This window comes from Pleurodeles waltl, chromosome 11, assembly GCF_031143425.1.
Source record: "Pleurodeles waltl isolate 20211129_DDA chromosome 11, aPleWal1.hap1.20221129, whole genome shotgun sequence".
Lineage (NCBI taxonomy): Eukaryota > Metazoa > Chordata > Amphibia > Caudata > Salamandridae > Pleurodeles > Pleurodeles waltl.
The window spans coordinates 927007076-927022195 of NC_090450.1; the positions used below are offsets into that span (position 1 = coordinate 927007076).

Genomic DNA, 15120 nt, shown 5'->3' on the forward strand with positions numbered 1-15120 from the left:
TGGTGGAATATCTAAGTCGGCAAACTCATAGAATTCAGGAGCCAGCCCGATAATCGACGGGAAGTAGGGTTGGGATGATGGACCTGGCACGGAGTAATCATTAGCAAGTCTGGTATTGGTTTCAATCAAATGTGCGGTTGTTCCAAGAGGAGCAGGAGCTCCGTGAACAAAAACTAGCAAGGCCATCTGGGAGATATCAGTAACAGACTGCAAGGTTTCCGCTCCATTTTTTGTAGAAATCTTTGGATTAGCAGAAGCGGGTGAAAAGCATAGGCATAGATTCCGGATCATTTGATCAAAAATGCATTCCCCCTCGACCCTCTTTGTGGTAGCCAGCTTGCGTAGTATTGGCATTTCTTGTTTTCTTTTGTCACAAATAAGTCCAGACTGGGCTTGACCCAGCAAAGAAAAAGATGGTCGAGAGTTGCCTGGTTGAGCTCCCACTCGTGGCAGGTCGTTGGGGTCCTGCCTAACGAGTCCGCCAAGGTGTTGGACATTCCTGGGACGTGTTCTGTCCTGAGAGTTATGTGATGACAAAGTGCTCAATTCCATATCTCCTGCGCTTGAAGAGACAGCGCCAGCAATTTTGTACCTCCCTGCTTGTTGAGGTAATGCAAACTTGTGGTGTTGGCAGTTCGGATCAAAACTGAGGAGGCTTTGAGTGCTAGAACACAGCTTTCAGGTCCAACAGGTTGATATGGAGCACTGTTTCGTGGGTGTTTCATTTGCCCCTCACTGTCAGGTCTTCGAGGTGCGCGCCCCATCCCTCCAGAGACGCCTCTGGTCAGAACATGCTCCGGTCTTAGATTTAAAAAAGAGAGACCCTTTAAGATTTTGTGTGTGTGTGTGTGTGTGTGTGTGTGGTGAGTGGGGGGGGGGTTGGGTGGGTTTGGCCTTCCTCCACCATTTCATGGCTTGTTTCATTGGTGGGGTTATTTGGCCAATATCGAAGGATCCGCTTACTTGCTTCCACTGACTGTCTAGCTGCTGCTGTAGTGCTCTCATGTGGAGACTGCAGTTTGGTATTAACGGAATGCACAAGGAGCACATCCCCAGAAAAGACTCCAAAATCTGGACAGAAGTGGACTTTCTTTTGCTGAGGTGGAGCGCCAGACTTCGAATCCACTTCTATCCGTCTTGAGAGGCAAAAGCTTTTAATTGCTCCATATCTAATACGGCTCCTAGAAAGGTAATGCTGTTTGAAGGTATTAAGTGTGATTTTTGGTAGTTGACTGAGAGGCCTAGTCTTTAGAAAAGAGAGAGGCATGTTGCAGTGTCTCTGGCTGCCGTGGACGCTGCTCATGCTTTTATTAGCCAATCGGCCAAGTGTGGAAACACTTGAACTCCCATTTGTCTGAGGTGGGCTGCCACCGGAGCTAAGACCTTGGTGAAAACTCGAGGAGCCAATCTCAGGCCAAAAGGCAACACTCCGACTTGGTAGAGGGTGCCTGCAACTCTGAAGCATAAGAATTTCCTGTTACTGGGGTGGATCGGGATATGGAGATAGGTGTCTTGGCGGTCCAAGGCCGTCATGAAATCTTCTTGGTTGAGCAATCTTAACACATCCTGAAGAGTGATCATCCAAAATGACACTTTTCAGGAATTTGTTTAGACACCAAAGGTCTAAGATAGGTCTCCAGTCTCCCGTCTTTCTGGAAAAGGAAGAAGCGAAAGTAGAAGCAGTTTCCCCTCTGAGACTTCGGTACGATCTCTATTGCTCCCTTGTCTATCATATTGAAAATTTGTACAAGGAGCTCTTTTAAGTGGGCAGGTGCGGGTCCTCGTGGTGGTAACTCTGGAAGAGGTTGTTGAAATTCAAGGGTATGCCCTTTGGTGACAATAATCAAGGATCCATCAGTCTGAGGTGATCAGGGACCATGGGTGGATGAAGTTGGATATTCTACCCCCTAGAGTGTTGGGATAGGTGCTGGATGCAGGCACTAAATTGGGGTCAGTGTTTTCTAGCTGTGTCCTTTCCTCTATAAGATGACCTTCCTCTTGAAGTATGCCTGTATGCTACAGATTGTGATTGACGTTAGGGCTGTTGCTGCAGTTGACTGGTGGTTGAACAAAACGGACGCTGGTACTGTCGATACTGGTGTAGGCCGCCTCTGCAAGTACAGTCCTCTTTCCCCACGAAAGGGCTGCCTTTTGAATTGCAGAGAACCTAGCGATCTAGCTTTGTCTGTGTCCGCCTTTATAGATTGAAGCGCCTCATCAACGTGCTTACCAAAGAATAGTTATCCATCATATGGCATATCTAGGACCTTCAACTGAACCTCTGGGCAGAAGGAGGTGGCCTTCAGCCAACCTGACGTCTCAATACTGGCGCTCCAGCTAGCTGGCGAAAACCTGTAGATGACTTCAACTGCACAGTCTCTGATCTCGGTAGAGATCTTCTCTCCCTCCTGCAATATCTTCTGAGCTTCATCCTTGGCATCCTCGGGAAGGAGCTATATGAATTGGGAGATGTCCGACCACATTTGTCGATTTTATCTGCCTAAAATCGCCATGTAGTTTGCTGCCATGACTGTTGTAGCTGCCATAGTGGAATTTTGTTTCCCTATAGTATCCAAGCGCCTTCCTTCCTGATCCGGGGGTGCGGAAAGCGGGGAGGATAGATTTCTGGATCTTCATTGGGCTGCCTGAGATATTACCGAGTCAGGTTTAGGTTGACCAATTAAACAGGCTGGTGAATTTTCCAGTGCTTTTTATTTTTTGTCCAACCTAGGAAGCACCGCTGGAATGGAAGATTGGGTCTGCATTACTTTAAGGCCCTCTTCCCAGATGAAGTCTACGATTGGGATAGAAACAAAGTGATTTCCTGGTGTCTTCTTTAAAGTCATAGAGGAAACAATCTGACTGTTTAGATATAATGGGGAGCTGGAATCTTTTAGCTGCCCTCTCCATTACACTTTGGAATCCTCCAAAATCCTGTGGTGGAGAGTCTACAGGTGGCGGCGTAGAGAGGGATGGTGCTTGCATTTGGTTATCATCACATTCCGTGAGGAGTTATTCAGTGTCCTGTATATCGCCTTCTTCCTGTTCGCCTTCCAATGAAGGCGGATCGTTTTCAGGAAGTGGCAAAAGAGTTGTTATTGGTACCGTAGAAACTGAGGGTTGGTGTCTGGGAGGAAGACTCAACGGCATTTGCGTATGCCGCAGAAGAGTGGTTGATCCTTGTGGTGGGAATCTAGTATAATAATCTTGCATCATAAGCTGCAAATTTGAAATCAATGACATTAGCATTTGCACTGTTGGCACGTGTTGTTGCTCTTGGGTGCGTGATTGTTGTTGTTCTTGAAACGAGTATTGAATATGTACCTGCTCATTTTCTTCTTCACCCTCTGCTTGGCATTTTAAACATAGTTCTGAAGGACTGCGTGCCACCGAAAGAGACCATTGTCAGAGTAATCATCTCCATACTCTTCATCGCCCTCATCAAGGAGATGTGGAGATTTGGGTGAAACCTTACTGGGTGAGGTATGGGAAGGTAGTAATGCTTGCTGAGTAGACTTACGTTTGATTGCCATAATTATTAAGGGCAAGAAGGAAGATCCTCCAGAATCCACTGCTGCAGACGGTGAGAAATAGGCTGTCGAAGAAGCCGTCGTCGACGGTCCCATTGACAGTACACTCGCCAACGTTGTGCTCGTCGGAGTGCTAATCGACAGTATGGTCATTCTTGTAGTTGACGCGAAGCCGGTGTGGATGGGGTTTTAGCCTGTTGTTCACCTGTGGTTGTTGACTGGGCCGTCGACTGTGTGCACGCAGACAATGCAGATTTTAATTTCCTACCCTTCGACCACGAGAACTTCTTTGATATTTTTATTGCCTTTGTAGATAAAGAAGAGCCATACTTCAAGCTCATCGATATTGTCATCGATGATAATAGTGACGACGTTACTATAATCGGCGACAATGGAGTTGTGAAAGTGGTCGTCGCTGAGGTAATGGATGATGCGAAGCTTGTCAAAGACGCGCTCTTCAACGGCCTCATAGATAGTCTCGCCGACGAGACTGAATCTCTTGTCGACGATGGTGGCAAAGAGATAGCTGGCTTCTTAAGTTTTACTGAAGTGGCAGCATGAGTGGAAGGTTCAGAACTAACTTTTTCACTATGTTCCTTAAAGTAGAAGGAAGTTCTTCAGCTTTTTCCTTCAGAGAATGTACCTTTTTGGCTGTCTTACTTCTTTTTGGAGAAAGGCTGTCAAACAGATCTTTTCCTGTTCCTAGATGTCACAGAAGCGACGCTGTCATCATCAGAGAGGGTTTTCTTGGTTTTCCGTTTATGAAGCCAAAGCAGGAGCCTGGTTTCTCTGTCCCTTAAGGTCTTAAGGGACAGGGAAATGTTCTACAAATGTTACAGTATTTCACCCTGTGTTCTGGGTGAAGACAGTAAATGCAGTCTTTTTGAGGGTCCTCACAGTGAAGCCTTAGCTTACCACAGGTGTTGCAGGGTCGAAACAAACCTTTCTTTACTGTAGACATGTTATTGGAAACATTTTTTCTGAAAGGAAAAGTAAACTGAGCAGAACTCAGGAAGAATCCCTTACACACGACGTGCAGTAGAAAATCTGAGAGACTGGAACCTCTGTGCTGAGGGTTCTAAAGGGTGGTCTGGCCCGATTGGCTGGATTTTGGGGTTTTCTTAATGGAGCTGATAAGCTGTTAAAGTGAATATATTTTTCCATTGATTTCAATGTTAAAATTGAATCTAATGCTTTCCATTTACCTTCAGCTTCGGGGAATGATTCAAGCATGTGAATCTATGAAAGATACCCCAATACTGGAGAATGGTACACTCTGAAAATGACATGTTAGTATTGGGTTATTAGTCTGTGTCACAAGTTTGAACATTGTACAAGACGTTAACATCGCCAGATATGGATATATGGGCCGAGAGAGGATTTGGACTGTGCATAGGACATCCAGATGCTTTGCTCGCATTTATATCCTAATTCTTTGTCCTTTCACATAACCACTGGCCCAGTTTGTCAAACATGTACTGAACAAAATGAGGCACTTGCTTTAAAAAAACATGTTCTTCCATGGGTTTCCAAAACCTAATCTTTAGGCCACACAATTAATTTGAAACGCAGCTGTCACACTGGTATGATGCATTAGGTACAGGCCTCATCACTTTTCACCGGATCTGTTGCTGGCCATATGCTTCTAAATACAATTCAAATGCATGTGCTTCAATTATGAACCAAGCAACACTACTACAAACAATTGAAACACCTTCTCACTCACTTGTGTGTAGACGTTACCTACCACTTATTTAGCTAGTATCATGCATAAATGTGGTACCCCCAGGCACCAAGTTCGGAACACTCCGGGACCCTAGGACGATCAGAAGAGTAATGAACTGGCTGTGACTTGAGGAGCCCTGAATGACTGTGCCTCCTCCTCTCTTGCACCCAGGAAAATAAAGTGGACTCCAGGGTTGGTTGGCTGACCTATGTGGTGACAGGGAGACAACATACTGCAAGAAGCCTTTGCCTAGTTGTATGTAACTGACCAATGTCAACTGCAACTGGGCTAGAGCCTGCTGTTGGGCTATGCCAAACATCCTGTCAGTGTATACGTGCCTCCCCTTGAGGTACTAGGAACTTTAAAAGTTTATTCCTGTGATGGATTTGGACTTAAAGGACTAAGTCAGAAGGTAAACTCTTTGACCATGATGAACTTGGCTAGCGTATCCCAACCCACGCACCATTGCAGCCTGCCTCAAATCAAGACTAGGCCCTGGTCTATAGTGACCATTGACCATCAATCTTTGTTTGAGCTATTTTTACTTTACAACTTAAAAAATGCATATCTCTGGCTTCCCCTATCAAATTATTCTTGTTTTGCTGTCACTATTACATTAAATCATTTTTCTAATTCGGTGTGGGATTTTTATTGCTTGGCGTTCTCACTTCACTACTGTTTATGTAGTGTATAAATATTTTACACTTTTCCTTAGGCTAAACCTGTCTGCTCTGTAGCACAGCTACAAGAGGGCTGAGCTTAGCTCAGGTTCATTTAGTGACTTTGATGGTTCACCCTAAGAGTTATGCTTATTCCTTGAATTGGTTAGTTGCCCACCCCAATAAGCAAATTTCTTACACATTACAGGTGATCAATTAAGATTTCAGAAAAGGTCACACCACAGTATTTTCAATGCGGATATGTAGGAGAAATGCATACATTTTATTGGCATGTATTCTGCATAGGTCTCTGCATGGGCCATTTCTTCATCATCCTCATCTTCTTGTTCTTCTTCCTCTTTCAGTGCTGGTACTTTCTGTAATTCAGATAAATATATATTAGGAGAGTAAATTAACTAGTGTATTACCATATTTTCTTCCACTTATCAAAAACATACATTTACTTTAAGTTTTCATGTAGCATAAAATGAATAATTTAAAAATGTTGAAAGATACAAGATGTGAAATAGTTGAAACGAAGACCAATCTCAAGGCCTTAGTTGGAGAAAGCGATTCGAAAAGTTTAAAAAAATATCTGCCAAAAGATTTAGTGCACATTAATGGTATATGATAAGTGTTCACCAGAAAAATCAATAGCTTAACTTGATGGATCTGGTAGCATGACCGGTATAAAGCCAGGATTTCACAGTGACTTGTTAGTAAACAGCAGTCTAACATCCTTGCTAGAAACAGGTGACCCTCTCGGATTAGAGTCATCACAAGGACACTAAATTGATCAGCCAGAGGTGACACGGGAATGGGGGAGCTGGAGGCTGAATGATTCATTACTCACAGTGGTTTAACCAATCTATATGCCAATTAAAGTATATACTGCACTTAACCACACTGAAGGGGGTCAGGAAAAGGTTGGTTGTGAAACCCATAAGGGAGCAATAAGAGGCACTGATTAAAAGTGGCAGCATGAATACAGGTGACCAGTGGGGGAGACAGAACATGTAGGAAAGTACCCTCTTTCTGGCATGGTTACCTCCACTTTTTGCCTGTTTTAACTATGTTCACTGCAATCCTGCTAACCAGAACCCCAGTGACTACGCTCTCTACCTTTAAATTTGGTTGCTTGGACATTTCCCCAGCTGTGCATCCTCGGAGGGCGGTAAGTCTTCAGTCTGCATGAGAAGGAAGAAAGAAAGAATCTCCCTTGGAGTGAAGAAGTCACTCCCTGCATCCCCAAGCACCAACAGTAACGACTACCGGCTGTGTGGATCTCCTCCTATCCTGAGCTGCATGGATCCTGCATCACGGGTGGTGGTCTGGAGTGGTCCCCTTGGTTCTCACTGCCAGCTGTTCAACTTTGGTGGAGGTAAGCCTTTGCCTTCTCACACAAGACAGTACCCCTTTGCACCATGTCTCTTGCAGCTACCAATGCTTGTTGGCATCTCCTCCAAGGGATCTCCAGGCTCTGTGTAGCACCAGCTCTCTTCCCTGTGACACCCACCCCTCTGTGTGCTGCTCCTGCAGCATGTGACCCTTCTTTAGTTGTGCTGTGTGGGATCCTCTGCGGCACGGGCCTCTGACTGCATCCTCAAGGAACTCTTCACCGACACCAGGGCTGCATTGCTGACCATCTTCTTCCTACCATCTACCAACTCCTGCAACCTCAGACAGGTGGGTAGTGGCTCCTGCCACCACTGGACACTCCGACTTAAGGACTTGGCCCCCTTCTTTTATTTTTTTTAAGATCTTTCTCTGCAGGAATCTACTGCTGGTTTCTTGCAGTCATGTCTTGGTTTTGCATTATCTTTACAGGGAGTGCAGAATTATTAGGCAAGTTGTATTTTTGAGGATTAATTTTATTATTGAACAACCACCATGTTCTCAATGAACCCAAAAAACTCATTAATATCAAAGCTGAATATTTTTGGAAGTAGTTTTTAGTTTGTTTTTAGTTTTAGCTATGTTAGGGGGATATCGGTGTGTGCAGGTGACTATTAATGTGCATAATTATTAGGCAACTCAACAAAAAAAAATATATACCCATTTCAATTATTTATTATTAACAGTGAAACCAATATAACATCTCAACATTCACAAATATACATTTCTGACATTCAAAAACAAAACAAAAACAAATCAGTGACCAAGATAGCCACCTTTCTTTGCAAGGACACTCAAAAGCCTGCCATCCATGGATTCTGTCAGTGTTTTGATCTGTTCACCATCAACATTGCGTGCAGCAGCAACCACAGCCTCCCAGACACTGTTCAGAGAGGTGTACTGTTTTCCCTCCTTGTAAATCTCACATTTGATGATGGACCACAGGTTCTCAATGGGGTTCAGATCAGGTGAACAAGGAGGCCATGTCATTAGATTTCCTTCTTTTATACCCTTTCTTGCCAGCCACGCTGTGGAGTACTTGGACGCGTGTGATGGAGCATTGTCCTGCATGAAAATCATGTTTTTCTTGAAGGATGCAGACTTCTTCCTGTACCACTGCTTGAAGAAGGTGTCTTCCAGGAACTGGCAGTAGGACTGGGAGTTGAGCTTGACTCCATCCTCAACCCGAAAAGGCCCCACAAGCTCATCTTTGATGATACCAGCCCAAACCAGTACTCCACCTCCACCTTGCTGGCGTCTGAGTCGGACTGGAGCTCTCTGCCCTTTACCAATCCAGCCACGGGCCCATCCATCTGGCCCATCAAGACTCACTCTCATTTCATCAGTCCATAAAACCTTAGAAAAATCAGTCTTGATATATTTCTTGGCCCAGTCTTGACGTTTCAGCTTGTGTGTCTTGTTCAGTGGTGGTCGTCTTTCAGCCTTTCTTACCTTGGCCATGTCTCTGAGTATTGCACACCTTGTGCTTTTGGGCACTCCAGTGATGTTGCAGCTCTGAAATATGGCCAAACTGGTGGCAAGTGGCAAGTGGCATCGTGGCAGCTGCACGCTTGACTTTTCTCAGTTCATGGGCAGTTATTTTGCGCCTTGGTTTTTCCACACGCTTCTTGCGACCCTGTTGACTATTTTGAATGAAACAATTGATTGTTCGATGATCACGCTTCAGAAGCTTTGCAATTTTAAGAGTGCTGCATCCCTCTGCAAGATATCTCACTATTTTTGACTTTTCTGAGCCTGTCAAGTCCTTCTTTTGACCCATTTTGCCAAAGGAAAGGAAGTTGCCCAATAATTATGCACACCTGATATAGGGTGTTGATGTCATTAGACCACACCCCTTCTCATTACAGAGATGCACATCACCTAATATGCTTAATTGGTAGTAGGCTTTCGAGCCTATACAGCTTGGAGTAAGACAACATGCATAAAGAGGATGATGTGGTCAAAATACTCATTTGCCTAATAATTCTGCACTCCCTGTATTTTCAGTCCTGTGGGTGGTTTGGGGAAAATCCAGTAACTTACTCCTTTCTTCCAGGTCGCTAGGGGACACTGTGGTACTTACCTTTGGGGTTTCCTAGTTCACTGAGCTCCCCTCTACACGTTCCACTTACCTAGGTAGGGGTCCTGCATTCACATTCCATTTTATTTTGTGTATGGTTTGGGCTCCCTCTAGGGTCACTAGTGTCTATTGCTATTAACACTGTTTTCTACTTCTTTTTATGCCTATTTCTGTTTACTAGTGTACAGCTCTAGTGTGTTAACTCCTATTGAAGGGTTGCCTCTAGTACTTTTTGGTAATTGTGTCACTAAACTAAAGTACCTTTATTTTTGTAACACTGAGTTTTCTTTCAAGTGCTGTGCGACTACAGTGGTATTGCATGAGCTTTGCATATCTCCTAAATAAGTCTTGGCTGCTTATCCACAGCAACCTCTAGAGAGCCTGGGTTCTAGACACTGCCTACTCTACACAAATAGGGGATACCTGGACCTGGTACAAGGTTTAAATACCTTAGGTATCCACCACACAGGGCAGCTGCCTACAGAACGAGAGCCAAAGGCCCAACGAGATACAAAGATGAACTGCACTATGCTGTCTCCTCCTCAGCTTTCTTGTTCACTCGTTATGGAGCTCCTTTTCCAGAAGATTAAGTGGAATCTAAATGTACTAGGGTTTTGGACAGGGTAGGATAGATGCATTTAAGCATTTGCAGGCATCTTACCCTCCGCAACCTGGTGCACTCTGCTCACCATCATCATCATATGGAGAGACATCGTCCACCACATGTAAGAAATATTGACACAGATTTGGGGATAGAAAAGACCCAGGCTGTGTCTGAAACGAGGAGGTTCAGAAGGACCACCTACCATACCATTAGCACTATTATCAAGCCTTACAAACTCCAATTATAATTGCCATGGGTACTTAAAAGTCAGGGGTTGAGAGGTTTGAGAAGTCTTAAAATGTGGACACCAGCAGTCTTGATGAAGCAGGAGCGGGTCTTCAAAACATAGTCTTTTGCCCCAGGCCATTGTTTGAACCTAATTACTGTGCTTTATAGACGACAGCAGAGTAACATGCTTACTAGGGCACACCCCCATGGTTACTAAAGATCAATGAGAATGGCATACGCCTCTCTGGTCACTAGGACCACACAGAAGGTCAGAGACTTTCTAGAAAAAAGCGGATTGTATTTAGTCCTGGCCTAGAGAGGAGAAGATTCCCAATAAGGGAGACAGGAGGCTGCTCTAGACTTTACAATGTATTTAGTAGTGGAAGATTAAAATTTTAGAAGTTGATAAAGGAGTGCACACTGACAGAAGCAAAACGATTCTTACATTGGCAATTGCACCACTGGATGAATCAGCCCAAGGTCAAGAGAGGGGAGATGAGACCTAACCAACCCAGAGAAATTCCTGCAGGAGCCACCTTCACCGAGAGAGCTGTTGTCCAAACTAAGGTCTCTTGAACAAGCAACTCCTGATTACTAAGTACCCATGCCAAAAACAATGGGAGATCGAATTAGGCATCTAGTTAGACACAGAACAGTAGTCCAGCATTTAAAAACCGGCAACCAATTTTGATAGAAAGGAGGAGGCCCGTACAGTTGGCTCTACACATAGGCCCAATAATTGCGGAGAGCGATACAGGCAGGTACTTGGACCCATAACCAGTGCCTGGAAGTGACTGCTTGCTGAGCGGAGGGTCTTTGGAACAATTCAAATGGTAACAGAATCCCTGGAGGAATAATGCCTCAGAATCATCTTGCTAGGAAGCAAATGAGACCTGTCCACTAGACTCAGGGGCATAACCATATCCTGTTTGATTTTAGCAGTAAATCAGAAGATCTTGTCCTATGTGAAAGAGAACGGGCCCAAACAGGGAAAGGGAGCGGTATCTGTATAAGGGAGAGGGGTTTGTGATAGGAAGAGGTGTTTGAGAGTTAGAGTAGCAAATGCTTAAAGGCCAATAGGCCTTTTTTCCATTTTTTCTTTTTTTTTTTAACAGTTGTTACATGCTTTAAATACTAATAAAACAAATAAAACAAAATTAAAAGCAAAAGAATAAATTACATAAGTTAATAAAACGAAAAGCTATAGAATTTCTGAAGAATCCCCTTTCATCTGTGCCCCAGAGAAAGTTTCAATAACACTTCTAAGTTTTCCTAGTAAAATAAGACATTAGTATCAGTATGGTGTTCTGCCTCCCTTCACAAATTAGAAGGCTGATCACCTGTCCAAAGACACTGTACAGCGAGCCAAAGTTTCAGTCTACGTAACCTAAGTATATTACACTACTAACACCCTGAAGAGGTAGAACATCAGAGTGCTGTAGTCCTGGACCAAACATTGAGTACTCTTGATTTCCAGGGATACTCCCAACAAACAAACAAGCATTTGCAATGCAACGGGTCTCGCGTTTGCTCATTTTAGAGCTGACAGCGTTGAAACTCCTAACCCGACTTTTCACCTATCGGGCAAAAGTGCATTTATATACATAACCGAAAAAGTGCAATTAACTATGTCAAGCGCTCAACTTCTGCCAAGCGAGATCGCGCTCGTAAATTAAAGAAAAAGAAGTCCACGAGCCCGATGGAAAACAGCGAGCCTCGCATGTTTTCTGTACTTGGTCTCTGCGCTCGAGGAGGGCTAGCCACCGGAAAAGGCATGCCGTCTACAACTTGTTTTTCTCAAAAAGTGTTTTGACGCTGAAATGGTGACAAGACTCCTCCTCTTAAAATGAATGCACATGATCAACAGCTGCATTGTTACATTGCGTATGTTTTTTTGCTGCCAATGTGGTGTGTGAGAATCAAGCAAGTGACGATTTGGGAAGGATCATAAGCATAAAAAATGAACCCACAACTGTACACTGTATTATCTCTAACAATCTAACACCAAAGAAGGGCTGCTGGAAGGGCGCATGTGAACCTACAGCATACACGTTTTGAATAGATACTGATTAAGTAACCTACTCCAATAGTAGCATGTGCTGGCTGCAGATAGACATGCTATGCATGGACTTTAAAGCAGTCCTCCTCTCACTGTCGCTCTTGACATTTGAAGGTGCAGATATCTGGAATAATGTTTAGAGCTTGTCTTGCTTGGAAATTCATACAAAAATATTTAGTAAATGTGTGTGGATTTGACCATGCAGCTGCCTGCAAATGTCAGCATCAGAAATGTTGCCTACCTAGATGGGTCATAGAAGCACCTTTCTTCCTAGCAGGATGTGCCCTTAAGGCTGTTGGTAATCTTCTCTTGCCTTAATGCAGCATATTTGCATGCATTTGACTACCCATCTAGCAAAGCCTGCTTTTGGAAACTGCACTCCCTTTTCCAGGAAAGGTAAAATCAATGAACACCTGTTTTTCTAAATTGTTTAGTCCCGATAATATATTACATCAAGTTCTTAAGACATCCAGGGTATGAAGTGCTTTCTATGCAACTGTCTGTGGCTTTAGAAATAAAATAGGTAGATCAATTGTCTGGTTAAGGTGAAAAGGGCAAATTACTTTATGACGATACTTTGGGGTTGTCCTTGGTCATACCTTATCAGGTAAAACCTGAGTTTAAGGTTCCTATACAGTAAGAACATGCATTTCACTAACAATTCTAATTGAAGTGAGTCATAAGGAAGGCAACCTTCTATGATAAAAAAAACTGCAACGGACAAGAATGCAATGGCTAAAAAGGTGTTGACATTAACCTGGTGAGCATTAAAATTCCATGACGGACCGGTGGTTCCCTTTGAGGAATTACTCAATAACACTTCCATAAAAGCCTTAATGACGGTTTTCTGTTTTGCAAGTATGCTGCAATGGCAGTGCAATGTAGTTTTATGCAAGTGTATGTTAAATGGGATTTTTTAAGTGTAATAAACAGCTTACCAACGGGGGCACAAGGGTATTTGTGCAGAGTTATACAGTAATCGACAAATCTTTTCCATTTAAATGCATAACATGCCTTAGTGGTCGGTCTTCTTGCCTCTGTAAACATGTCCACATGCACCCAAACTATGACTTCAGGAGTCAAATTGTGAGGTTGAGTTATTTGGGAATGGAATGTCTAACTTTGCCTTTGCTGTGAGTGAGAAGGTCCAGTGTGTTGGAAAGCCTCTCATGAGGTACTACGGACAACTCTAGAAATGTTGCATACCAAGGTTGACAAGTCCATGCTGGAGCTACCATGATCATCTTGAGAGATGTCCAAGCTTATCGACAAGGAATAAGTGTTTTTGGGGGGCGGGGGTGAGACGGAGTAAGCATAGGCATATATCCCTGACCAATGTGCCCACAGTGCATTGCCCACGGTCTGTGGACAATGATGATAACTGGAAGCAAAGATTGGCATTTTACATTTTCTGTGGAAGGAAACATGGCTATGCTCTGCGTAGGCCACAAGTAACAGTGAGGGACTCTGGGCAGAGTTCTCACTTGTGGGCCTGTGGCTGCATCCTGCTTAGTTTGTCTGTCACCTAATTGTTCACTCCAGGGGCATATTCTGCCAGGAGATGGCTGGGATGGAGAATAGACCAATTCCAGATCTCCTGTGCTAGGCACATCAAATAGATCAAGTATGTCTCTCCTATCCCAAACCTCCCTGGATATAATACATGGAAGTCATGTCCATTCTGAGGAGGACCATTTTGTGGGAAATATTTGTACAGAAAGCTTTCAGAGCTAACTGAATCAGGACTTCTAACACATTGATGTGTGGCACATATTGATGACTGGTGCATAAACGAAGGATAATCATGTCCCCCATATGCGCTTCCCATCATGTGAGTAATGTATTTGTGGTTAAAGTCACCAGTGGAATCAAGTAAATAGATGGTCTGCCTTTGACAAGATTCCCTGTGCTCCACCCTTATAAGGAGCCATGGATGCTGGGCAAACACTAAATCGCCCTCCGCTTGTGACCACTATAATGTTAGACACTCCTGTAGTGAGTACATGTGAAGTATGGCATGTGGGACAATCACTATACAGGAAGCCATAATGTCCAGGAGACGCATCACATTTTTGACTAGACAGTGACAATATGGCTGAAAAAGAGCCAGTTGCTGGAGATTGATAACCCTATGGGAATTGGGGTACACTTTGGCTGTTACAGAATTTAGAACTGCTCCCAGATAAGGCTGTAACCAAAAGAGGTTGCAAGTGGGATATGGTGACATTGATCGTGAATCCCAATATGAACAGATTGATGGTGGTCTGCGTGTCATATAGACAGCTCTGCCTGTTTGGACTAGCTTATAAGCCAATCATCTAAGTATGGGAAGTCATGAATGTTATGCCTTACTCATGTTGCTGTTGTCACCCCGAACCACAGTATCTTGAATCAGTAAACGCATCCACTTACCACAAACCTCAGGTAACGGCGATGTGCCAGATGGATGGGGATGTGAAAATTCTACTGAGTGCCTCCATGAAGTCATCTTGTTGTTGTAGTGGAATCTCATCCTTAAGTGTCACCATGTTAAAGTATTCTGACAAAATGAAGTAGATGAGTGGCCAAAGATCTAGTATTAGCCTCTGCGTACCAATCCTTCTTAGGTATTAGAAAGTAAGGGAAATTTAACCCTCTTCCCAGGGGCTGCTTTGGGACTGGTGCTATGGCTCCTTTCCAGATCAGCACATTTATCTCCTCTGAGAGGACACAGGCGGTGAGGGCTGTCAGTCTGCGTGGAGGAATTTTTGGAAGGTTTGACATTAGGTCTAGGCAGTATCCTTGCTGTACACTAGACAGCACCCACTGGTCCACGTAACTACTGTAATCTTCCCAACAG

General features: G+C 43.9%; 1 protein-coding gene across 4 annotated transcripts in view; it reads right to left on the bottom strand.

Moving 5' to 3' along the window:
- The window catches only part of SBNO1 (strawberry notch homolog 1), a 1077952-nt gene that overhangs the window by 897923 nt on the left and 164909 nt on the right, over nt 1-15120 (bottom strand). For all 4 annotated transcript variants that reach the window (XM_069214997.1, XM_069214996.1, XM_069214993.1 and 1 more), the window contains one exon: nt 6196-6292. In XM_069214997.1, coding sequence (XP_069071098.1) covers nt 6196-6292 — 97 coding nt within the window. The remainder of the gene's footprint in view (nt 1-6195; nt 6293-15120) is intronic.